Raw genomic sequence first — 25,961 nt, forward strand, 5'->3', positions numbered from 1 at the left:
GCTTTTCGGATTTTTCCCACCCAATTTAATTTAACACCAATTGTGTCACCGGCGTCACGTGATGAGACGAAGCATTTCACTTGGATCTCTCGCAGGGCGGCGCGACTCTTTGTTAACGAATGGTCCACGGAATCGAGAGATCACAGAACTATACTTCAAGTGCCCTCTGTTCCACACAGCAGGTGGCGGCACACCCCCTACTCGCCCTGCCACTGTGAGTAAAGTTTGTCCCGTGACAGTGAAACCAAATTTTTTTTTATATCTCAGAGCTGAAATGTACCCAAAATAAGAGAAGAACCAAATCGAGTGTGATTAGTTGTACAAGCATTGGTGGCCAGGCTGGATTTGAACGTAGGATGCAGTGATGCCACTTCAGTGTTTTTTTCTGGCTGCAGACATCTTAATACAGCTCCAATCAAAAACACCTCAATTGCAGTCTATCTTGCACAATTTGGTGTATTACAGACCCCTTCAACACCGTTGATTTTATGCAGACCTTTAAACGATGCCTGCAACCCGCAGGTAGGGAATTACTATAAAGATGAGCAACTTACACATTTTTATCGCATTGTACTTAATATGCTTTAATGTCGCTGAGAACCGCTTTCGTTCAGGGAGCCTTCATCCAACAGTGGATTAACCATGACCGTTGACGATGAATATGGAGTGTCAGTGATTCGGAGACAAGTTTTGGAGGAGGCAACTTCTTTATTATCAACATTCACGGTCTCGTCCACCAGCCGGCGCTATCACACTACAAATACACTGAACAAAACACCCGATTGTGCCGTGTCGTATTCGTTTCTGTGCCACACTGCCCTGGCCTTAACAAGCGCTCGCTAACATCACGTGTCCCCCCATGATGCCAAAAGGCCCTCTGGGAGTGCGTACATTTGAGCAGTATTAGTTCAATACATCCAAGTTCAGTTTTTTCCCCATGTAGTGTCTCATCAGCTGTCAGACTTTCTTAAAGCTATTTAAAGCTATGTTTTATTTTTACCAGGAAAGGCCCACTGAGCTATATAGATCTGTTTCAGAAGAGGCCTGGCCACAAATGATAGCTCAACGAAGTGGCTTATCAATGTTATCGCAGCCAAATATTCGAAAAGCATGTTTCTAAATGTAGAGGGAAAAACCGGAGGACCTGGAGAAAAATCCTCGCGACCACGGGGAGAACACGCAAACTACAAATATACAGCAGGCGTCAGGGTCGGGATCGAACCCACGACCTCCTGTGTGCCTGGCGAGGGAGTTCACATCCCGCCACCGTGACGCCCAAACAATGTTGGTGAACTGCCCGATATTTATAGACAAGGACCCTCTCGAAGATATGAGTTCTATTTTGACACAAAATTATATAACTCAAAATAATTAGCACTTTTTTGGAAAGTTAAACAAAATAAGCAGGAAATATACACAGTATGTTGAACATGAGAAAACTCATACATAGGGAACATAAGATTTTTTGCCGTATACCAAGATCTACGTAATAATTAGAAATGTTTTGCTTTACTGCACACAACGGTAAGGCTTCTCTCCTATAATGGCAAATCCCAGCGGAATTTAACGGGTAGGTAGCACCGTGCTTAACTAAACTTTAGCGTTGAAAGCTAGTCTAGGATATTCGTGCTTAAAAATACGGTTTTAAAACACTGGCCAAGGAACGGCAAGTGTTAACTGGAAAAGAAGACAAATGGATGTACAACAAACTACATTTTGTTTGTGGTGGAACAGGTCTCAGAGGCTGCCCAGCAATGAATTGACTCGGGGAAATACTTGTCCACAATATAAAACCGAGTTTAACCGTTTAATAATAACATTATCACATTGTAAGTCACTTTTAATGGCCATTGTTCGAGCGTGGTACATTTAAACATTCTGTAACCATAAGACTAAATGTTCCAACATTCTGTAACACTTTTTCAGTATTTTATATATAAAATCTATCTATACAGTAATCAACGGGTTGGGCAAACACAGCTTGGCATATTGCAAATACCACAACATCCATAATGCTGGTAAAACATTATTTAAGCTGGGGTAGCCCCAAACTTCACTCCTTACAAGTTATGGACTACACAGCTTCACACTGCCCCATTTATTTAAATTTCGAGGCAGTAGACCTCAAGTTCACCACCTCTCAGAGAAAGAAACTGAATGGCTAAATCCGCTTATAAATTAATCACTTACATTTGGTCTTCATTGGCTGTACAAAATCATCATCACACACGATGGCAGTCCAGGTACTATTTTTGTTTACCAGTCCTCATCAGATACAGTGCATCAAATATATTAATTCGCATTTGAATAATGGCAACTTGTAACGTGCACAATTTCACAAATGGATTCAAGTTTCGAGCTCGACTCGGAAGTCCAGAAGAGGTCAGGCTGGCATATGTGGGGGGGGGGGGGGGGAGCCAGATCACCACCTCTTGTATACCAGGCGAGGTAGTTAACATCTCGTCACCGTGGCACCCCCATCATCCAGCCATCAAGAGGCTTACTGCCCCACAAGCAAGCAACCAGTGGAACGCATCATGAACTCATGTCCCATGCAAGCATTCTCCGAGGGCCCGATTGGGATTCCATCTCTATGCCCAGAAGCCAGCAGCGAATTCACAACCTCGGCATTGGTGTATAGTTGCTACTCAATTCAGATCCATACGAAAGAGGTTGACGACTGTGTTTTACACACAGCCAGACAAAAGGGTTGAATTCCGGTATCACTTTGAAAAGTAGTGGTTAAGGTATGTACAATGAAACAAAAATCTATGAAAACTTCATGGACCAAGGACCTTCACAGTGAACAGTGTGCCAGTGTGTACCGAGGGTCAAGCTGCCGACACGTGTTCGATTATGGAAGTGCGCAAGCGCCACTTGCAATCGGCATCACAGTTAGGTCAAGGGTAAACAGTGCATCCCCGAACAAATAATGCAAGTCGGATATTCCATGTATAAGTGGGGGGGGGGGGTTCAGGAAAACCCCAATAAAATGCAAGGAATAAAACTGGACACCGCCAAATATCAAAAACTGAACGTGTACGTCAAAGCCGACTTAACACCTTATGACTCAAACCAAACTTTAGCCATCTATCAATTCCGGTTCAGTGATTCTACACTTGCTCTATTACTATAGTACTATACTGCCTTCAGCTTTTATGAACGACTGGGTTAGCGATTTGTCGTATTATCTGGCTGTATAGCAAATTAAAAAATACAATTACTTTACTATGCAAGTAAAAAAAATTTGTGTTTTAAAATTAGTTTTTTTTATTTAGGGCCCCTTTATAACATATGCTATAGGCCCCACACGAATTTAATCCGGCACTGTACAGCGGTGTGGTCAATATCGGAAACACAGGAGACACGGCAGTGGCAAAGCACATGTGTGGCAGCGACCACAGTTAGGAGCCCTGCATGGCTGTGTTAACCTCAGGGGGGATTCTCACAATTGGCACATTCTTCAAGGAGCAGCATGTTTTGCTTGTGTCCGTGCGTAGAAAGTAACCTCAGGTTTGATCCCTTGATTTGTTTCAGGGTCAATTGACGGTCCGGCTGATGGTAATACATATGTGGTGCCATTGTTTTCAATGCTTTGCATTTCATGTCGTGACATTTCTGGAATGAGAACTATATAAAAAGGGACGGCACATATAGAATAACAATTCTCCCCGTTCCGTATATGAAAATTTCACATCTTCGGTGGGTGAAGATGGAAGTATAATACATTTTACAAAATAAATAGCCGACAGCTTAAAATAAATAATGGAATAATCTCTTTGATACATGTCACACTTATATAGCAAAGAGGTAATGTGGATAGCATGAAGATACTTTCTAGATTCCCAAATAAGTAACTCACCTATCGATTTGCCAAAAACATGATTGGGAAGTTAATTACAAGAGAATCAAAGGTACATTCAATAGCAAAGTATACACGGCTACATCGAAATGCACACACTTGTCTGGAAGAATTGGCTGTGAGTACAAGACTTAACTTTGATGCTCTGGAATGTTTCCTTAAATATTTGAGTCTTTTGTCGCCCCAGTGTTATCTCGATCGTGCTACCCAGTCATTTCACGAGACAAAGAATCCACGTGGAATTCTCATTAGACAGCGCTGCGTCACCCCACCCTTGTCTCGGCGCGTGGCAGACACGGTCACTTCCTTCATCAACGGAAATTGAAAAGAAGTCCGTCGTGTGACCGCGTGGCCGTCGGAGCCAGGTCGCCAGTCACGTGACCCGAGACTCGCCGCGCCTCCGACTCGCGGGCAGGATCACCGACATCCACCCAAGCTTCTGGGGGGTATCAAATTGCTTAAAAACTTCGATATCCACAAATGAAAACGTTGCCAACTTCACCTTCGAAACCAGTTGGCAGAAGGTGATATCAAAGTTCCGCCGATCACTCTGCAAGTAACCCCATTTCCACACAAGGGGGCAGCATTTTATCACTCGCAATCCTGCAGCGAACCCGATATTTTTAATGCTCGAGTTGAAATTCTTCCAAACATGATGGCACTTTTGGCAAGAAATTCACAGCAGTGATGTGATATGCTTGATATCGATTCAGCTGAAAGCATACCATAAGATATATTTAAAATAAAACAAAAATGTCACCCCAAATATCAAATCTAGGCCCAATTTCAGGATATTTTTTGTATTCATTCAAAAATCGAGAACACGTCCTGAGGATCCACACACCTGGTAATTATTCGGGTTGTTAATCTATAACCAGTCAACCGGCAACCCGTTTATTGATTACCGGTTCCAAAAGTCAAGAACCGGTGACCAATTCCAGTAAAACGTTATTCATGAATTTACTGATTGGAACACGTTAATGTACAAAAGGCACTGTGGTCTCAGTCATAGCATCGTATATCTACCCTTCAACTGGTCGCTTGCTTGGTCACGCCACCACTAGAGGGAGCTCTAGAGGGTGGTTTATCTACTTTTCATGCTGACCAGACGTTTCGAATAAGTGGGCATACCCACACTTTACCCTATCCACACACGACTTGTTGATCGAAGATTTGCGGTGTATCCATTCATCGTCTTGGCTGGACAGAGGTGGTGGGGGATTATTTAGATACTGCCCCCATTGTTTTAACTGCGACACCGGGAGCTGGCCGATTGTTTTAACCGCTGGATCGCGAGTGAAGTGTGCTAACCTTGCAACCACGGCAGCTCCCCTCCTCTCTCAGTTAACAAGGTGCTCATGTTGTGTTTTAAACCGGCTTTTGTCACGTGTCACTGGTTATGCAAAAACATGTATTTTAACCACCCGAGTACGTAACTAACCGTACGTCTGATAGGTACACCACATGCAGCAGCAGCATCAGTTGTCCAAAAGTGCGGATTCCAGCGCGGTCATGCTCACACTTTGAGACCCCTGCAAAAGCCTCTCCACAAGCCTGTTGTAGGACTCCCCGTCACCAATATCCTGCAGCCCTTTCAACACGACACTCCATTCCACATCAAATTCCTTGGAGTTAAACCAGGAACTCAATATTTGGTACTTTTGTTCATTCCGGTCGTGCGGGTGGTTGTACTGGAGCTCTTCAATCTTGTGATTCGCCACACCCAGGTGGCGCATGAGCGGCATGAAGCGCGTGTCCGGCACATCTTCAATGATGTAATGGAAGTGATCCCGAACTGCAATAAATAAAAAAACAGGGGCGAACTGAGCAAAGCAGACCCAGAATTCACTTCTAAAAGGTAAAGGTGCAGCCCTGAAATGATTTGCTCAAATCACAACTGGTGGAAGAGGGAGCTCTACATTGGAGGCTGACTCGTCTTCCAAGCTGGCAGGAGATATCTTGAAAGAATTGGGGGAATTTCCACAATTTACCCCAGCACACATCGCCTGGTCAATCGATTAGGGTGCGGTGTTTCCTATTTATAATCCTGGGAGGGGGGGGGGGATACAGAGGCGAATGGGGCTTAAAGAAACCTGCATCATTATGTCCTACCACCGTGGAGCCGGTGAACCTGTGGCTTGTAAGTCCAGCCTGTTAACCGTAACACCATGGGCAGCAGCATATTAAATAATCAACTTAAATGATGTGGTGATGCTGCGTCATCAGTAGTGGTGGACAAGCACAATTTCGAAAAAGCTTAACACATTGTCCAACGACACTGCCTCAAAGGAAACAAAGTCGGCGACGTTTCGAGCAATGGCCCTTTTTCATGGCTTAAAACGTCACCTGTTTCAATTTATTTCTCATATAAGACAGTGTTAATGATGAATTTGAGTTTTTTTACTCTTCATTAATAATGATCATGAAACTTATAACACTTATTATTACTCAAGAAAGCCTCAATGAGTGCATATATATTTTATAGCTTAGTATGTTAAGGGCATATCTTTAATCCATCACATTTGGGGTGCGGTTGGTGGATCACGCACACAACGACATGTGTAGAACACATCTTCCCACAGAGCTACGCCATGGCAAGAATATGGGAGTACAGAAAGTATGGTGTTGACCCACCGGTGGTAATTTTTGGAGTATTTTATCCCACATGCAAAATCCTTAATAAGTAGCTCAATATCCCAAGCATGGTTGGCTCTATTCCACAGGCCTCCAGCCCCAAGCCTCCATAAAATCCTGGGCAGCCCTGGGTCCAAGAAAACAGTTTAGTTATCCTACATGTCTTTTCTGGCAAAAAAACTCAAGTTGGCAATTGATCCATGGCAAGCACAACACATTGGAGTATTAAGACCTAAGAAATAGAAAAATGATGCTATCGGAAAATGGTGTGGAATATTTTCGAGAATGAGCCCAGACAAGAGCCTTGTACTTGGCAATGCACACAGAAGTGGAAGAAAGCAGGAGAGGAAGATAGGAAACCAAGTGGATCAATGCGTTGATAAAATATCTAGAATGAAGAGGATTGAGATTGAATGAAGCAGTGATACCGGCCAGACAAACAGAACCTCGGGGGAAATTATTTCAGGTCCATCATCGCTATTGAGTTTACAGATAATGATGGGTGCCACACATCAGCGCTCTCTCGTCAAGGATGTTACAGGGCCTGCGTCATCTTATATTCCAGATTGTAGAGGTATTCTGTGTTTTATGGGAATTGTTTTGAGAAACCCAAGTGATATCAACAGACCTATTAAGTTTGGATTGACAAAAGTGGTGTTTTTCCTGCGATGTCTTACTCAATTTGCAGTTTGGTGGTTTCAGCAGTGGTATCGATGGTGGTATCGGTGGTGGTGAACCGGGACTCATACCCTGATTTCACATACAAAAGGCACGCAAGATGAAACGCATTAAAAATATGACGTCTCAGATAGAAAACACAACTGCAAAGCCTTTACACTGCTGGCTTGCAGTGCAAAAATTCAGGGTGCACTCTTTTTAAATGTCAGTGCTTGGTGGCAGGCACAAGCACACGCATAAAATGTACTTCCAAATACACCATAACGGTTAACATCCCTACGATTTGGCGTAACCACAGTACTCGTCACTGCCCATAACTTGTGCTGAAAGGACAAGAACCATATCAAGTCCTGCATTTAAAAAGAAAAATGTAAAAATATAACATTCCTGTAATTACTGTGACAGTAATAACTCCGAGTCAATGGGAAACGAGTTTTTTCTGAACAAGCAATTTTCACGGAACGTATCCCGCTCGTTAAGTGAGACGCGCCTGTATATGTTTACAGATGACTGTACAGCCCAACAGTAAAAGATACGCAATTTACGTGAAAAGAAAATGTAACTTTTTACCAGTAGTTGCACAACCCAGTTCCCCAAATCTGCAACACAAATATAACAAAATTAATGACAATCAATAAGACAAGAAGTTAGTGTGTGGAATTGTGTAAAATGGATTATAGAAATCACGAAGTAACTAATGGTTCACGTTTTTAGAAGCTCTAGTTGGGGTGGGCTGGGTGGTTAAAAGAGGGCTCAAGGCTGTGTTGAAACATTGAGCTGATAAAGATGAGATTCTGCAGTCAAATCCCCGGCTTCTACAGCAACAAAACCAAACCTTGTGTTCCTTATTTGCCTCATTGTCTTCTTTACCAATCACATGTTCGCCTTTTGGCGTTCTCTGGTCTGACACTGGTGAGATTAGGCCATAAAGATGGCCGTCTCTGGTGTAGGCCAATCAGTTCCAAAGACAATGCATTTATTATTATCAGAGCATGTTTGTTTGTCACACGCATCTGTGGTTAAAGCAGACTTGATTCCTTGCAAAATGGATCTATTTGGCGTTTGAGCAACTTAACACCTGTTTTATTGCCAGAAAGGGTAAAACTTATTCTCATATTTTATACTTTGATGCTGGCAAAAAAGGTCACATGATATATTCAAATTGTGCTGTTGGTGTAATTTCGATTTTAAAAAGTTGTTCAAGAGTGAAATATTTTTGGGGCTGAAACGTCGCTCAGCTTTTAACATGTTTTTGCTTACCGAGCGATTTTCGGGGATCTTATCTAGCTCGTTTAAGCGAGACACACCCATATATAGTACACAGTTTAACACGTAGGCTTTCGCGACCAATATTATCCATAACAGGTTAGTTTTGGGTTAGATCGCGTAAAATATTAATTTGTCGTTAAACCCGCGACCACCCAACACAGCCCATGGTAATGTTCGTCACGTAAACAAAACCGGAGGATTCCTCCACAATTCTGCCTTTCGCCTGATGAGACTGGTTGTAATTACCAGCGAAACAGCATACTCGAATTGTAAATCTTGTGGGTTTACTCTCCAACACACCGGTATGCTGAACTATTAACGAATTGGCATGTTTTGTTTACGTGAAAAACCTTACCAATTGGCTGTGTCGGGTGGTGGCGGGTTTCACGACATTTATATTCACGCGATCTAACCGAAAACAAAACTATGGATATATTAATGCACTTTGCAAGCCACTTTTAAGCAGCATGACAAAGTAATTTCTTGCACCCCCACGTTCGATGTGGGGTTTCTGAAGCTGCCACTGGGCAGCTGAGGGGTTTCCACACAGGGATCAGGGATTCGACGACACGGCCTAAAAAACTGGAGCTATTTTTTTTATTTTACCAGGTAAGGCCCGCTGAGCTATATGGCTAAACGAAGTGGCTTATCATCATATAGAAAATGTATAGCAGCCAAATACTCCAAACACATGTTGGTTCTACATGTGGAGGGGACAAACCGGAGGAACTGGAGAAAAGTCCACACGGCCACGGGGAGAACATGCAAACTCTAAATATACAGGCATACGGGTTGAGATCGAACCCATGACCTCCTGTATACCAGGCGAGGTAGTTAACATCTCCCCACTGTCGCGCCCCCAGTCTAGCTTGTTAAAGGCAGCAAAACAGCATTCGCTAAATCATTGCTAGTGCAGCATGACATTGAAAACTCAATAAAAGGACTCACCGCTGAAGATACTGCGGGGAGATTTCTTCTTCATACACATGACCACAATGATCACGATGAATAGACAGAGCACGCTCACCGTCACAACAATCACCGTGTTTGAGTGCTCTGATGAGGAAACACAGCAAATGCATACCAGCACGCGATTAATAATGAATTAGTCATTTATTCCAGGCTGTGACCCAATCACCTGGAATGCACCCAAATCTCAGCTTCCTCATCACACCTCAGTAGCTAAGTAGGGTTGAGCCTTGAAAATTAGTGGGGGGGGGTGACCACCATTCATAACAGGTGTTATAGGCTATGGAGATACTTCGTGGCTAGCAGAGGGCAATGGAGCCAATCCATTATTTTACCCTACTTTAATGCTTCTGCGTCTGTGCTCCGTGTCTACATCAACACGCGCTGATCAGTACGAATAACGGTCGAAAATTTGACCACAACCTCCCCTGCACGGGGGAGGCCCTCATCCAGCAGTGGAATGACGAAAACATCACCGAGTCCTGAGACTCTCTTTATAGTCCTGTTACTAAGATGCTTGGCAGAGTTCCTTCACCAGCATTCTTGAAAGTGAAAGTAAAACGTCTCTGGGGGGGGAGGGGGATCACACACATATGAGAATAGAATCCTACTTGCAGTACCACCATCTCCTGGTTACCATGCAATTTACATTTGAGCCGGGCACGGCAGCGCTTTGTAGGCGATGTGACCCCGCGCTTTGGATGTGAGGGTTGGTGAATCACACACATGAGGTGGCCAGCTATGAAGTGGCCAGGAGATGGCAGTACAGCGAGCGGATGTTGAGATCCCTGTTGTGCACACGCTGGAATTTACCTCTCCCCTGAAAGCGTCGCCGAGTGGCGAGAACTCTTCCACGATTGGTCAAATTAATGTACAGAACCTTTTGTCAATCCAATGCTTAGATGAGACCCTCCCTAAATCCGTGCAGATCACTAGGGTATTTTGACCGTACTTCACCACATTGGTCAGTGTGGGTCGGCGAAGGTGGGTGGTGTAGATGGCGGGAGGATGACAGCAGAATGGATTTTGGTGCACTTCCCTTTGCTGCCCACAACTTATCCCCACAAATTACTTGAGACGGTTATATTTTGGAGATTACACACAGCACCGGCACAAACATGTACATTGCATTGTCGATGTACAGCACTCACTTTTGCATTGAGTATTGCTGTTGGGTTTACAGGGTTGTTCGGTCTCCAGGTGTTGATCTTCGCACCTGCACCATCACCCGGTATAAGGAATGCCATTATTGACATTTATCCAATGCAACACTGACAACACTCACTGACAATCGCGCACATTTGTAAAAGGGTTTTTCCAGTGCAGCACTATCTCCTACTTTTAGGACCGAAAGTGGAAATGGAGAATGTTATGGAAGTGTACGGCCCTTTTGTCAATCCTCTACTAAACGAGTGCCTCCCCATGCCGCGTTGGTCGCTGGGATAGCTCGACGACACATCGCCGTGCTGGTCAGTGCGAGTTGGTGAAGGCAGGGAGCATGGATGCATTATTATTGCTATGTTATTATGCTTGTTTACTCAGGAAAGTATCACTGAGTCTCAAGACTCTTTGTCAGGAGGGTCCTGTCAAACTTTTTACAGTAAGGGGTGATGTTGCTGAATATAAATCAAATTGTGTAATTTGCATTACATTTTTTATAGGATTGGGTTGTTTTTGCCCCAAATGTATGTTCTTTTTATAGCTATGGTAGGATGTCTGAAGAGATTGGGCGCATTCCAAGTGATTTGGTCATAAGAGTGTTATCAACATTGTGAAATCTCTTATGCATGCAATAGTTTAATTCGAGACGATATGAAGGATATGGTTTAATCATGTGAAAATACATATTCAGACTAAAGCTTATATCTTGATTCTGCAAATTGTGCATTGATGTCACCTTTGACATCAATGCACAATTCCTGATGCATGACTTTTGTCATAACCACTTACCATTAGTTCTGAAGCCAGGATGAACAGTGACTCACCAAGACAAAAATACTTGGAAATTTAAAAAAGCATTCCGTGACTACATTTCACACCCACCCTTTAAACAATATTGCCAAAATGACACGCAGCAGCTAAAACAAATGTTCTGAGGTCAACATGGTTTACAAACCGAATGTTCTCGATATAATTAAAGGTCCAATGAACATGAATACGAGTTGTTACATAAGTTATTGCAGACTCTACACCGAGATTTCATAGTTTAGTCTAAAGCCATGTTGCAATGACTGTTGGGAATGGCCCACGAATGGCCCAGATGTGGCCCAGGTTTAACATCAGGGCATGCATGCTGTTCATTACGATGTCCGACGCTTTGCTCCTCGTACTGGCAGCAAAATGTTGGATTTTGTGCCGTAAACGTGCGACGCAACCCAACAACACACGGCAGAGCCACACGGCACAACCGCAAAATATACGCAGCCGTAGGATTTGTGTTATCCGTGTTGTTCTTTTAGCCCAGCCGCCACCCTTCCCACCCCATTACCCAGGAGAATCGAGAGTTGGCCAATATTTTACCTTAAGCAAGAAAGGCAGTTGTGTCCATCACTGTACTCCCCGTCGAGGCAAGGTGCACACTCGGTGTCTGTGAAAGAGGTGCCTGTTTACGCAAACACAAAACAGCCTCCGTTGAGCCCAGCGAGTTCATCGTAACCTGTTTGAGCAAGTGCCCCTGCACAGGTGGAGATGCACAAAGTGATTATACTCAGATTGCTCATTCTGTCCCAAGTGCGATATTCCGGGTTGGGTCGTGTGTACGGCTATCTTCTCTCCAGCTTGAATCGCACACTACCCCTTTCCCATTACGATGATGTACCTATAAAATAAAATAACTTTATCGGTACGTCTTCCAACCTGAAGAGGCTCCCACAAGGCCATATGGGAGGGCGCATGGCAGTTTGGCACCGGCTATCATAGAGTGTGGTCGAGTCGCGACAGTTCTCTGCGGTAAGTACAGTACAATGTCTTTAAAAACGGCGTTATACCTCTAAATAAAGGGTAAAATCTATTCTTATTTTCCATCCTTTGATAATGGCAAAAAGGTCCCATAGATATAACTGATCAACCCGAGCTATAAATGCTCCGATACGTGCATTGCCTTTTTACTTTTCTCATTCTTCCGTTCTCTGGTTTGACACTGGCCTAAAGAAGGCTTTCTCTGGTGTAGGCCAATCAGTTTCAAAGACAACGGCATTTATTATGATCAGAGGATGTTTGTTTGCATGTTTTATCACAAGTACGTGTGGGAAATGCAGATTGCATTCCTTCCAAAAGGTATCTATTTGGTGTTTGAACATCTTAACGCCTATACTCTTTGGTTATTTCAGTAAAATCACGTAGGTTGACAAAATAATAGATCACGACGTTTCGATCGCAACGCAAGCGACCGTCCTCAGGTGAGAGAGACGGTCTTCAGGCGAGAGAGATCGAAACGTCGTCTACCTACGTGACTTTACTGAATGAACCAAAGAGTATGGATTCCTGCAGTCATGAAAGCTTCGAATCAAGATCTTAACGCCTGTTTTATTGCCAGAACGGGTAAAGCCTATTCTTATTTTTCATACTTTTCTACTGGCAAAACAAATGTCCCATAGAAACATGTCACCGTTAGACTATATCACCGCCCTTTATAGACTTGACAACAACAAAAACTGGTAAGTTGACGGCTGATAACAGCATATGGTAGTTCCACCTTACATGGCTGTGTCGCCTTGTGTCCCTGCTGGCACGTTTGGCAGTGTAGGCAGATCCATGAGTAGTGCGGGTTCACGTACATTCCGTCCCGGCAGCGACACTCCGTATTTAACTTATTGGAGCAGTTCTTCGTCACGACGAAGCCAGCAACTGCAACGTCAAAGTCACCGGTGTGAAGCCACGTATGGCGCATTGCGTGAGACTCCACGGTATTATCTCCTCCTGTGAATGTGCGTTTTCCCGGCTACGCGAAGCCCAACGCTCATTCACAGAATTGGCCAAACATACAAATGCGTGGCCCTCCTGAACAAAAAATTGCATAGAGAATCAGTAAGGGTTTTCCTGGATACATACAAGGGGGTTGTTATTAGGATTACTCAAGTAGTTACCTGCATGTATAATGACAGTTACCTCCTTTTGTAGGTCATTACATTTTCATTTAATAACTACCACTACCCAATAAATGTTGTATAATTAACTGCACCCAAACTCCTCACTAATGTTTGTCATTAATGTATGTATAGATATACACTCGTTGGTTCTTTCGGTAAAGGCACGTAGGTAAAAATAAAAGAAAATATTTAAAATAAAATATATTAGTTTATATACCAACGTGACTTTACCGAAAGAACCAAAGAGTATGAATTCCTGCAGTCACGAAAGCTTCAAATCAAGATTATAGATATATATATTTTTTAAACAAAGAACACGTGGATTTTGTATTCCTCATGGATTAATAACATTGAGAATAGCAATGAGGATCCTGGATTGGTATATTTGGTCAATTCATTCATTGTTTGGCACGTGGGAGACAATATGATTACGTGGAGAAACCCCACCACCCATACGAGGGTGTACCACTAAAAGCACCAGATACAGAGCATGAAGAGTCCACGACTGAGTTGCGTCTTCCGAGTGACCTTTCACAGCCCAAGCCGACAACACAGGGTTTTCCCAGGTCATCTCCCACCCAAGTACTAACCAGGGTCAACTCTCATTGGCTTCTGAGATACAACGAGAAAATGCTTATTCACGATTATTTGTTCATAAGTAAAAACTAACAACTAAGCAAATGACAACGCAAAACACAACGTCAGCAGTGGCATTCAGCACTACTTCAGCAATGAAAACACCAATGCTAACAAATACTAAAGTATGACCACATGTTTCCACAAGAGGGTGAGCGTTCACAGAAAAGCCACAGTCACTATCAGCCCTCGACTGAAAAATAAAACCCGATGACTCATGAGGAAGAATTTGATCGGGGCTACCAGATTCTGGGTTTTAGTGCAGTTCGGTGGTTTTTTTTCAAGCCGTTGTGAAACGTGAACAGGTAGCGAAAAGCTCATAGGTTACCCTACTGCCATGCGTCCTTCTCAGACAATATCGAAGGCAAAAGGACATGAAAAATAGACAAAGATGGACATGGAGAGATGGTGGTAATGAGATGACATAAAAGTGAAGAAATTTGTATTAAAAAAGAGCATATTTGCACTACTGGATAACCGCATGAAAAAAAGGCAAAAAAAACTGGTTGAGGGTTTGCCGCCTAGCAACAAACACAACATGTTTGTGAGACACCAAGGGAGGTGCCACACTGTCATGGTTAGCAGACTGGACATGCAATCCAGGGGCAGCCCATGCCTTGAGCAAACAACCAACTGCATGCTTGCCCTTTAACCTTTCAATCTGACAGATGAGGACAATCAGTGCATTGACTATTAAAATTCCGAGTGCAACGATGGCTGGGTTCCTGACTTTTTTCAGAATGGTAAATCGATTCCGAAAATGGTGACCAGTTTATCCGATTAAGGAGTGGACCCGGCTCAGCACTGAGTTCTGTATTTTCCCAAGACAAACTACGTCTTTCATGTCTCTTGGCTAATTCCAGCTTATTCTGCAATGCGGTGCAGCAGCAGAGTGGGTGTCTTACAATCGGAAGGTTACAAATTGAGGTATCACTTTGTGGATAAGTCAACAGTGGTGGTCTCCACTTTCTATGACCCCCCTCTCCTCCCAAGATAGTAATGTGGAATTTCCACGACTGTTCAGGGCTGTAAACAATGAATTTCCAAACATGTTGGAGAAACAATTTTGATTGTTTAGACTGAATACCTGTACAATGCAATCAGATTTTAATATTTAGCCATTTGAGGCAGCAACTATACACTAACAAATCACTTTGGCTCCTTTTTTCTCTGAATTATTTTCCCATTTGTCCTATTTGTTGCCTTTTTTAAAATACGAGTGTTTGTAATCAGTGTACATTTCTCCATAGTTCTGATTTTTTGCTCACAATTTAGCTAGATTCAATCTTGACTACCAAGTGAAGTAAAAATTGGGAGGTTTGGCCAATTTCTGTTGGGGTATTTTGGGTGACTGTTAATGATTTTCCTCATCATCAACATCCTCATCATCAACATCCACTGTAAGATGAAGGCCTTCCCATGATGTTAGAATACCTCACTATCTCATGATGCCACAATCGCTCCGTGGGTCTTATTCTCTAGCATGTTCTCCTCTGGGTCTCATCCACCAGATTTTGCTGCCCTGTGTATATGTAGTGAGTCACTTCGAGACACGAATAGTAGGAGGCACAGACGTCTATTCTATGCTTAAACGCTTCTGTTCACACACGGGATAACTACAGACGGGTCAGGACAGCCGGCACGCTGCCTGACCCACGACGCCGAGGAGACGAATGCGCAGCACGACGTGTTCCATTCCAAACGACAGCCCCGATCCAGCCTCGGGACCTCCCTTTTATGCCCCCCAGCGTGGCCTGCCTCTGCCCTCGGCCACGCCCCCTTCTGGAACCTACCAGAAGGTTCTGGGCTACACCCCACGTGTCCCCTCTGTCACCTTTGCCCTACATCCCTTACCCCGGTCCATCACGTGCCCTGTTAGCCGTCCAGGCTCCGACGTCCTCAGATGCCCTCTCTCTGCCAGCAACCAGCGCTCCGCACCCTAGTGACCCATTCCATGGCACTGCATGCTCTGCTGGCAGATCGGCTGCTACACCCACAATTACCCTCTCTGTCAGGAACCAGCGCTACGCGCTGTAGTGACCCATTCTATGTCACTACATACATATACTCTGTTTGACACGTAGGCTTTTGCCACAATATTATTCGTAATAAAGATTTTTAGGGTAATGCGATCTCACCCAAACACCTTTATTAAGCGTATATATACTCTGTTATGCTTTACAGTTGAGACCTTTCAAATACAATTTCTTTAGCACCTTGGTTTACCTTTTAGCTGCTCCTGACTCTCAAGGATCAGTGACTCATTCCATCAGCAGGTAAAATTAATTATTTAATATCTTTACCCCCATATGTACACAATACATGTTTTTATTACCTAATTTACATGTATGAATCATCTGTGTTGTTTTTATTCTTGTTGTCCAGGTCATCCCTTCCCAATACCCCAGATAATCAAGCGTTGACTGTATACATCAGGGTGGCAAAACTCGCCTGACCGTATGAGCCACATACTAAAATGTTCACATGGCCGTAAGCCACAAGACGCACGTTACAAGGGTGGCCATGTGGTCAGTTCACTCACACCGACTGGCGACTGGCCACTGGCCGTGCTGTTTTTCACTTAGAAATCCGTGGGAGCACCCCAGGAGTACCCATGTCTAAACTAAACTATAAACTAAACTATTATTATTTTACCAGGTAACTAAGTGGCTTAACGTATGGAAATTAATAGCAGCCTTCTCTGAATCCCATGTTTCTAAATGTGGTGGGAAAAACTGGAGGACCCAAAGAAATATCCACGCGATCACGGGGAGAACATGCAAACCCCAAATGTACAGGCGTCAGGGTCAGCATCAAACCCCCCAAATCCTGTATAACACCGCGGCACCCTTGGCCACACCATGTATACACAATTATAATTTTGAACGCAAATGCATGTGTGTGTGCGTGCTGACCTGTATCGCACTCTCGACATCGCATGCACCGATCGGAGTGGTTGGGTTCGTCCATGAACGTTCCTGGAGTGCACAAGTCACACACCGTCTCCTTGCCCGATGCTTCACAGTCTCGTACCTTGAAAGAGCCTGCGTGTAGATGCGGAGCGTTAACACGGAAACACGGACACCGGCACAGACGGCCGCCAAGACTTGCTACAACGGGGAAAATGTAACATTGTTTGGAGATTAATTAAAAAACATTCTTCAATTAAGGAACAAAATAAACGGTACTCTCTAAAAATATTTCCGACTCAGTCGTTATTCAATTCAATAAATCCACTCATGTTTTTAACACTGTCTAAAGCTGTGTCTGACTGAGCAAAAACATAATATAGAAAAGGAAGAAAAAAATGGAAGGAAAAAGGGATTAGGGAGATACGTTCTTAGACCAATCTTGCACAGCTGCCAAGGCACAGCCACCAAGGCGCAAAACCCCCCAGTGGACATGAGACATGAGCTGTGGTTTTTAAACCTACCGTGCATATTTCCATAATTACCAACCATCAGGCGTGATTACCATCAACGGATATCAAGTCGATTTGCAAAAGATGCACTGCAGGGGGGCAGTGGGATCGCAAACACTGAGGTTTGACACACACTGGTGTGGAGAACCCGAGTTCTGTAAGCATTTAAATTGTTATTTTTAGCAAGTAGAATTGTGTAGCGGAGACACAGTTCAGAAGGGCACCTCAAGTGCCACGAGCCACGAGGATATTAAATGATAATGGCTGCAGTCGGTTGGGCGATTCGAGGAAATAATAGTTGGGGCAGGCGCCGCCATGAGCGGCACCACCAAGATCCTGGGCTCAAATCTCAGGCTGCCAGAAGAGGTAAATCTAGGTTCTCATCTTTATGGAGTGGACAGTCCAGACCCAGTCACCCAAACAATGGCTGTATAAAAATAACAATTATCTGTACAAATTGTGTGTGCTGAATACTGCCTTCTCTTATTCTTGGTTCTTTCAGTAAAGTCACGTAGATAAAAAAATAAAGACCGCTGGTGTTGCGATCGAAACGTCGTGGGTTTTTTTCTTTTATTATTTTCAAAAAATTTTCATAACATTTTTTAATCTGTTATTTTTCTTTTATTTGATATCTATGTGACTTTACCGAAAGAACCAAGAATAGGAATTCCTGCAGTCACTGAAGTTTTAAGTCAAAACTACCTCCTCTACATATGTAAATGTTGGCAAAACAAAGGCAACCACAAATGAAACAGTTGTGGAGCACGGTGGTTGTGTAAGATAGACTCTTAAAGGACATTGAGTTAAGAGCCCATGTCACTTCAAAGACTGTCAATTGGTAATGGGGTTTATTAAATGTATCCATATGCACTGTTATATACTCCGGGTGATTAGCACATTACACTCTTAAACATGCGATGCAGGGTTAAACTTCCCTGCCACAGCTAGCATTAATGGTTATATCAGGAACTGGCCCTGGACATCTCCTTCACCGACCCACATTTACCAATGTGGTGAAGTATGGTCAAACAACACTCATGGCCAACACTACGTGAGGAAGCTTCATCCAGCAGTGAAGTCACTAAGGATTGTAATTTCTTTCAAACATTTTTTTTCCAGTTCAAGGTACAACATCAAATGATTCATAATTGATTGTTGGGTCAGATCAGGTAAGTAAAATGTGTGTCGTAAACCCTCCTCCACCTGGCACAACCATGTAATAGGTTTGTCACGTGAACAAATGTGACAATGTATTCCTCTTTTAGCACACTAGACTGTTGAAGAGAAATTCACAACATTTAACAATTTGGTACGACGTTTCACTGGTAGTTATAACCAGAATCATCAGGCAGTTGCAAAAAATCTAGTCCAGTCTATTATGAATCATATTGGTCACGAAAAGTCTATGTGTTTAATGTACAATATCCAAATGTACTACCCAGAAATCTACATGAACACTAACTTGTACAGCATCAGAATATTAACAAATGATGCCAACTGTATGACATTGATTTTATACAATTGGCATGCTACTCATCAGCATAACTGTAAAATAATGTTTTATTTTTATCATTAACTGACACATACCAATATGGCACAGAGGACAGCAATGGTCCTGAAACTTGTATTGAATTTCTTGTTTGCACGTTGAGGTCCTTGCCACCATGGCTGTCACAACCTGAAACACAGCAATATACACCAGAGTTAATTTGACTTCAAATACTGTAACTACTGCATTTCTAAATACAACATTGCATAAACACTTGTAAATGCACTTTGGTAGCGCTTCATGTTGAATTCCATAAAACAGACCTCTGTTCTGTCTCCACAGAGAAAGTAAGTAGATTTCAATCAGCCTGTTCGCTTTCCAGACCAATATAATCCAGCAAGCAGAATTTATTTAACAAACCCGACTGCTGATGAGATTCCAGGAGGTAAAAACTGTACAGATTGTGCTCGCTTCAAACAAATTTGATATTGGTCTGGAAATCCAATCGGCATATACTCTAAACCAGTGTTCTTCACTACTTTTCAGAGGGGGGTCACTTTCGCCGATGAGACATCACACATTTGAAACCATTGGGGTTTGACAGCAGCACGATGATGGGACGGTGTTTTCACAATTGTGTTTTACTGTCGGGGGCCACACATCAGGGGCCGCACTAAAGGCCACTCGGGGCCGCCAGTGGCCCGCGGGGCCTTGCAATGAAGGCCGCTGCTCTACCCTACGTAGAGTCTTGGTGATCTGTGCCTAACGCCTGACACTCTGCAGGCTGTGTGTAACGCTGGGTAGGCTACATCGATTTGTCATGCAATAAAAATAATCATTAAAGGCTTATTAAAATTGTAACAAATTATTAGTTCGTTACAAGAATAATAAATGTTCTCAAAAAATACCAGCGCCGCTTTAGATGAAAGCCAAGTGCGCCCGTGTCTGTGTTGTTTTTTTTCGTTTTGCAAACCATTACACAGCAATCATTATCAATAATCCCTTCAGTTTATCTGTGTGACAGTAGTTTTTTGGTATTTTTTGGTATTTTTTGGACATCGAATAGAAATAGAAATAAAGAAGCAGAATCACTATTAATTTGAACTGGGTGCAGTTTCACTTTGATGACCTTTGCTTGCACTTTTACTGCATCGTGATATTTTAAATAAACCCAACATCAAAGTGCTCATTCAACAGCATTCATCTCAAGGAAAACTTTTGGGAGATTATCGTAAATTTACACTAGTTAATAATATATAAGCGATGAACTAAAGCATCTACACACACGTACACGCAGTGACACAGCATATGACAAGCCGGATGCAGACGTGGGTACAACGTCAAAGTGCTTAAGATCCAACAAGGGGTTAGCAGTAACAGCCTCTTCACAATCATCATAATTATCATCGAGACCCTCCAGAGTGAGTGAAATAAGTGCCGCTCGATGGGAAGTCCCCATTGAAAGTTGCCGAGACACTATAGAGAGTAAGATCGACTCAACAGGATTCATGCCATAAGAATGTGAAGTTGACACCACCAACAAGGGTAATTAGCACCGCAGCACGAAGCATACACACACACAAGTAAATTAAAGGACACGTGTTATTCCGTTGACAATTATCTCGCCTTATCCGGTGCTGCTGTACATGTGCACGCTCTGTACACAGCAGAAGATGCGCGCGTCAATAAATGTACTGTGACATTAGAATCCCCAGCCCCTTAGTCCACAGCTGGATGAAGGCCCTCCCCAAGACGTCGTGCTGGTCGCCGGGATTGGCCATACTTCACCGCTCAGGTCAGTGCGGCTTGATGGAAGGGGTTGGGGGGGGGAGATCCCCGGGACGGGTTCAGACCCGGCGACACTTGGCCACTGACGTGAGCCGTGATTGGGAACCGATGCAGCCCTGGGGTCGGGGTTCATCACCTCGCGGTGCGCGTGACCACTGCGCCACCGCTCCACACCTATACACGTACTACTGTACACACGTGCAGCACACGTGCTATACTGTATATGTATACTATATATTTGCTCAGTACTGTATTATGTACCGCGCTGTACACGCACGAGTACACCACAGTCCGCGTGTGCTGTACACACGGAATGTGTACGCAGAGTAGAGCTTTGCCACCCGAGTTCGACCCCCCCCGCCCACGGCACAACACCACCAGTGACGATTTTCTGAACCGGTCCTCAAATGACTACCTGGTGCGGTGGTGTTACACATCGCCAACAGGGAGAGACAAAGGCGGCCGGGCGTGGTAGCTGGTCACCCACCCCTCGTGTACGGTGCCGGCCTTCACAGGCGCTTACTCGCTAACAGCACTTGCCCCCAACATCAATGTTATGATGGTAGTGGGGGGGTAACTTTTGATTTGTCTTTGTCGGTAGTAACGTGTTGTTAGTAAGGTGTTGTTAGTAAGGTGTTGTTATTAAGGTGGTGGTAGTAAGGTGTTGTGAGTAAGGTGTTGTTAGTAAGGTGTTGTGAGTATGGTGTTGTTAGTAAGGTGTTGTGAGTATGGTGTTGTTAGTAAGGTGTTGTGAGTATGGTGTTGTTATTAAGGTGGTGGTAGTAAGGTGTTGTTAGTAAGGTGTTGTGAGTAAGGTGTTGTTAGCAAGGTGTTGTTAGTAAGGTGTTGTTAGTAAGGTGTTGTTATTAAGGTGGTGGTAGTAAGGTGTTGTTAGTAAGGTGTTGTTAGCAAGGTGTTGTTAGTAAGGTGGTGGTAGTAAGGTGTTGTTAGCAAGGTGTTGTGAGTAAGGTGTTGTTAGTAAGGTGTTGTTATTAAGGTGGTGGTAGTAAGGTGTTGTTAGTAAGGTGTTGTTAGTAAGGTGTTGTTAGTAAGGTGTTGTTAGTAAGGTGTTGTTAGTAAGGTGTTGTTATTAAGGTGGTGGTAGTAAGGTGTTGTGAGTAAGGTGTTGTTAGTAAGGTGTTGTTAGTAAGGTGTTGTGAGTAAGGTGTTGTTAGTAAGGTGTTGTGAGTAAGGTGTTGTTAGTAAGGTGTTGTTAGTAAGGTGTTGTTATTAAGGTGTTGTTAGTAAGGTGTTGTTAGTAAGGTGTTGTGAGTAAGGTGTTGTTAGTAAGGTGTTGTTAGTAAGGTGTTGTTATTAAGGTGGTGGTAGTAAGGTGTTGTTAGTAAGGTGTTGTTAGTAAGGTGTTGTGAGTAAGGTGTTGTGAGTAAGGTGTTGTGAGTAAGGTGTTGTTAGTAAGGTGTTGTTAGTAAGGTGTTGTTAGTAAGGTGTTGTTAGTAAGGTGTTGTTATTAAGGTGGTGGTAGTAAGGTGTTGTGAGTAAGGTGTTGTTAGTAAGGTGTTGTTAGTAAGGTGTTGTGAGTAAGGTGTTGTGAGTAAGGTGTTGTTAGTAAGGTGTTGTTAGTAAGGTGTTGTTATTAAGGTGGTGGTAGTAAGGTGTTGTGAGTAAGGTGTTGTTAGTAAGGTGTTGTTAGTAAGGTGTTGTTAGTAAGGTGGTGTTAGCAAGGTGTTGTGAGTAAGGTGTTGTTAGTAAGGTGTTGTGAGTAAGGTGTTGTTAGTAAGGTGTTGTTATTAAGGTGGTGGTAGTAAGGTGTTGTGAGTAAGGTGTTGTTAGTAAGGTGTTGTTATTAAGGTGGTGGTAGTAAGGTGTTGTGAGTAAGGTGTTGTTAGTAAGGTGTTGTTATTAAGGTGGTGGTAGTAAGGTGTTGTTAGTAAGGTGTTGTTAGTAAGGTGTTGTTATTAAGGTGGTGGTAGTAAGGTGTTGTTAGTAAGGTGTTGTTAGTAAGGTGGTGGTAGTAAGGTGTTGTGAGTAAGGTGTTGTTAGTAAGGTGTTGTTATTAAGGTGGTGGTAGTAAGGTGTTGTTAGCAAGGTGTTTTTAGTAAGGTGTTGTTAGTAAGGTGGTAGTAGTAAGGTGTTGTGAGTAAGGTGTTGTTAGCAAGGTGTTGTTAGTAAGGTGTTGTTAGCAAGGTGTTGTTAGTAAGGTGGTGGTTGTGCCGAAGTGAAGCGATGGCGCCCCGATTACACCCCAAGGGGTTTCGATGTCCGCACAGGGACAACATCAGTGGCGATCGCCCGATATCCGGCAAACCCGTCTCCGGAGTCGGCTACAGCCTTTACACTACGGTGTGTGTGGGGGGGGGGGAGACAAAGGCGGACGGGGGTAGTTGCCGGCCTTGACACACAGTGCTCCGACAGTGCTGTGGAGGCTCCGTGGACTGTATCCGCAGTGTCCGGTACATGGCTGGTCCACATGTCTTGTGACCCACATTGCTCTATAAAATATTTTATTTTGGGTTTTTAAAGCAATGTTAATTTAAAGTATAAATTAACGTTAGGGGGTCAATTAATGGGGGGGGGGGGTCACGAGACGTCTGGACCACGCTGCAAATGTTCGTACTGTTAACGTATTTCGAGTCTTTGGGAGTCTAAAAGGGGGGCCAGACGCCGTGATATCTGATGGAGTCCGTGTACAAGTTACACGACAAACAAGGATGCGCGTGTTTTCTGTGCCATCAACATCACACCACAATAAACAACATCATCTACGAGCCGCTACAGGCCACGTGGGGTGGATGCCCCCGGCCACAACCAGCTGCTGGTGCGGAGTGACCATACTTCACCAGCGCCGTCTCACCGCGACCTGTCAACATGCTGCCTCGTCAACAATTACAACACCACGCCTCGAACTTTGCACCTGCACACACACAAACACTTCATCTGTACACGGAGCCGGACTGTAAGCTTCCACAGTGGTATTGAAAACCGTGTCCCTTAAGCTGCTTTTAAATCGCGACAACTTGTTGAGTTACGCGCGTACATTTCAGAGAAGATTAAGGAACTCTCGCCACCCTATCCTTGATGATGATGCTGCAGTCAGTAGTATTAATAGTAACAAGGTGTGTAAGGGGGTAATAATCTCTTACCGCAAACAACAGCAAGACGAACAACATCTTGCACAGACAGTCGCGTCTTCCCCTCCTCACGCCGCGTGCCCACGAATTCCACCTCGCCATGGTGTATCTCTTAACAGCTAACGAGGCAGAGTTTAACAAGTAAAGAGACACCCCACACAGGAGGAGCAGGAGGAGGTGGTGGTGGTTGTGGCGGCAGCGTCGTCTGTCTGCGGCGACGTCTCCGGCGAGTCGTGAAACCCCCCCCCCCGTGACGTCACGCGGCGGATCCACGATTTCGCAACGACGACATCCCCTCGGCATCCAGCAGCAGCAGCATCAGCCCCTCGTCTCTTACACAAAACTCTTGCGAAATACACCTGGGGGGGGTGGCAGGTGAAGGGGGTGGCAAGTGAAGGGGGTGGCACGCGAAGGGGATGGCAAGTGAAGGGGGTGACAAGTGAAGGGGGTGGGTGGCCGGGCACCACGCCCGACCGCTTTTGTCTCCCTTGCGACGATGTTTCATACGCACCCCAAACGATTCGAGGTTGAATCGCCATCGAGCTACGAAGCCCAGGGGCGGTGCGTGTAATCGTCACTGGTATACATTTACACTCGATAAGCGACTTCGTTGAGCTATTATTTGTGGCCATGTCACTTATGAAAAAAATAGCTGCATAGCTCATTGGGCATTACCTGGTAAAATAACAAAAAATAGTTTAGTTCGTTTGGTTTTATGGGTCTGTCCAATTATTTCAAGAATCTGTGAGCTCCTCGCACAATCCAGCCTGATGACTCGTGTAGTCAGGCCAGCCTGAATGTTTCAAACCGGCGACGATGACCTGCAAGCATGGGAGCCTGCGACACTTCACGTGGCCTCAAGGTGCACCAAGCCTGGCATAAGCGCTGTGGTGATGTCACCGCCCCCAAGTGGCGAACGTCCGTTGTTGTTGTTGCTGCTAGGGCCAGCGGTGGTGTTGTGTCGGGGAGATGCCGGGGAGACAGAGGCGACCGTGGTGATCGCCACCACCATTCCCTCGTGTGGTGTTCCGGCCTTTTTGGGCGCTACTTGTGAACAGCACTTGCCCCCAGTAGTCGGTTAAACGCTACACGAGGGTGGGATCTTTGTTAAGGCAGCATGATCTGACCGCATTATCATTAGAAGCTATGCTATCCCGAGTATTTACAGCAATATATTACCAATGATCAGTTTTATTAAATGTATGATTGGATAACACGCAAATATTAAAGCATTGAGAAGGCGCATGTGGGTGGCCAGCAATTAAAACATGCATGAAATTATTAACATTGTGGAGGTGTGGGGGTGATTATTTAAGCACAATTACAATTTAATTAAAATCAGAATTAAGTTGATTCATGATAGATTTTTGGGTCGGATCGCATGAATAAAATGTGTCATACACCCTCCACCACCTGACGCAGCCAATTAAGAAAGTTGTCACGGAGACAATCGTGGCAATTTTTTCCTGCTTGAGCATACGGATAAGTAAGAGTGCAGAGCACAACATTTAATAATTGGTTACGAGATTTTACTGGTCGTTACAACCAGCATCATCAAGCAGTTCCAGAATTGGAGAAGGGTTCACAACTCACGTTTTAATTAGGCGATGTGACCCAAAAAAACAACTATGAATCATAATATTGGTCGCGAAAGCCTACAGAGTGTTAAATTCACATTGCAGTTGTGTGCCTGCTCAAACAAGCAATGTGTCAGGGCACTTTGCATTGCCATTGCCTCTCAATGATATATTTTGTGTGTGATGTGCCATTCGGATACCGCGTATGTGATTGTGGGACACAATGTGTTGTTACACTACCAATACGTACATCATGTGCAGGTGAAGTCGAGTTTTGACTTAAGTAACAGCTAACCAAAAGTATTTTTATACCGCCTTTATGAACAAAAAATCCATTGTTGTTAAATGTTACTTCAGTAAAGAATAGATCCTGTCGTGCACAGGATTTTTTTTATAATTCATCAGTGATTACTTTACTTGATGATTCCACTGCAGAAAGCATGGACCAAAAAATAATGACA

General features: G+C 43.9%; 1 protein-coding gene across 1 annotated transcript; it reads right to left on the minus strand.

The window, feature by feature from the left end:
- Positions 1–688: 688 nt before the first annotated feature.
- On the minus strand, positions 689–24,153 carry LOC144732035 (tumor necrosis factor receptor superfamily member 6-like). Its single transcript, XM_078613232.1, has 10 exons — positions 23,936–24,153; positions 19,145–19,235; positions 17,052–17,180; positions 13,112–13,258; positions 11,933–12,014; positions 10,564–10,628; positions 9,392–9,499; positions 7,745–7,773; positions 7,174–7,246; positions 689–5,657 (listed from the first exon to the last, which is right to left on the minus strand). Exons 1-10 carry the CDS (start codon positions 24,023–24,025, stop codon positions 5,341–5,343), a joined length of 1,131 nt encoding a protein of 376 aa, XP_078469358.1. The 5' UTR covers positions 24,026–24,153; the 3' UTR covers positions 689–5,340.
- Positions 24,154–25,961: the final 1,808 nt, after the last annotated feature.

The sequence above is a fragment of the Lampetra planeri genome, chromosome 41, assembly GCF_965212315.1.
Source record: "Lampetra planeri chromosome 41, kcLamPlan1.2.h2, whole genome shotgun sequence".
NCBI classification, from domain to species: domain Eukaryota; kingdom Metazoa; phylum Chordata; class Hyperoartia; order Petromyzontiformes; family Petromyzontidae; genus Lampetra; species Lampetra planeri.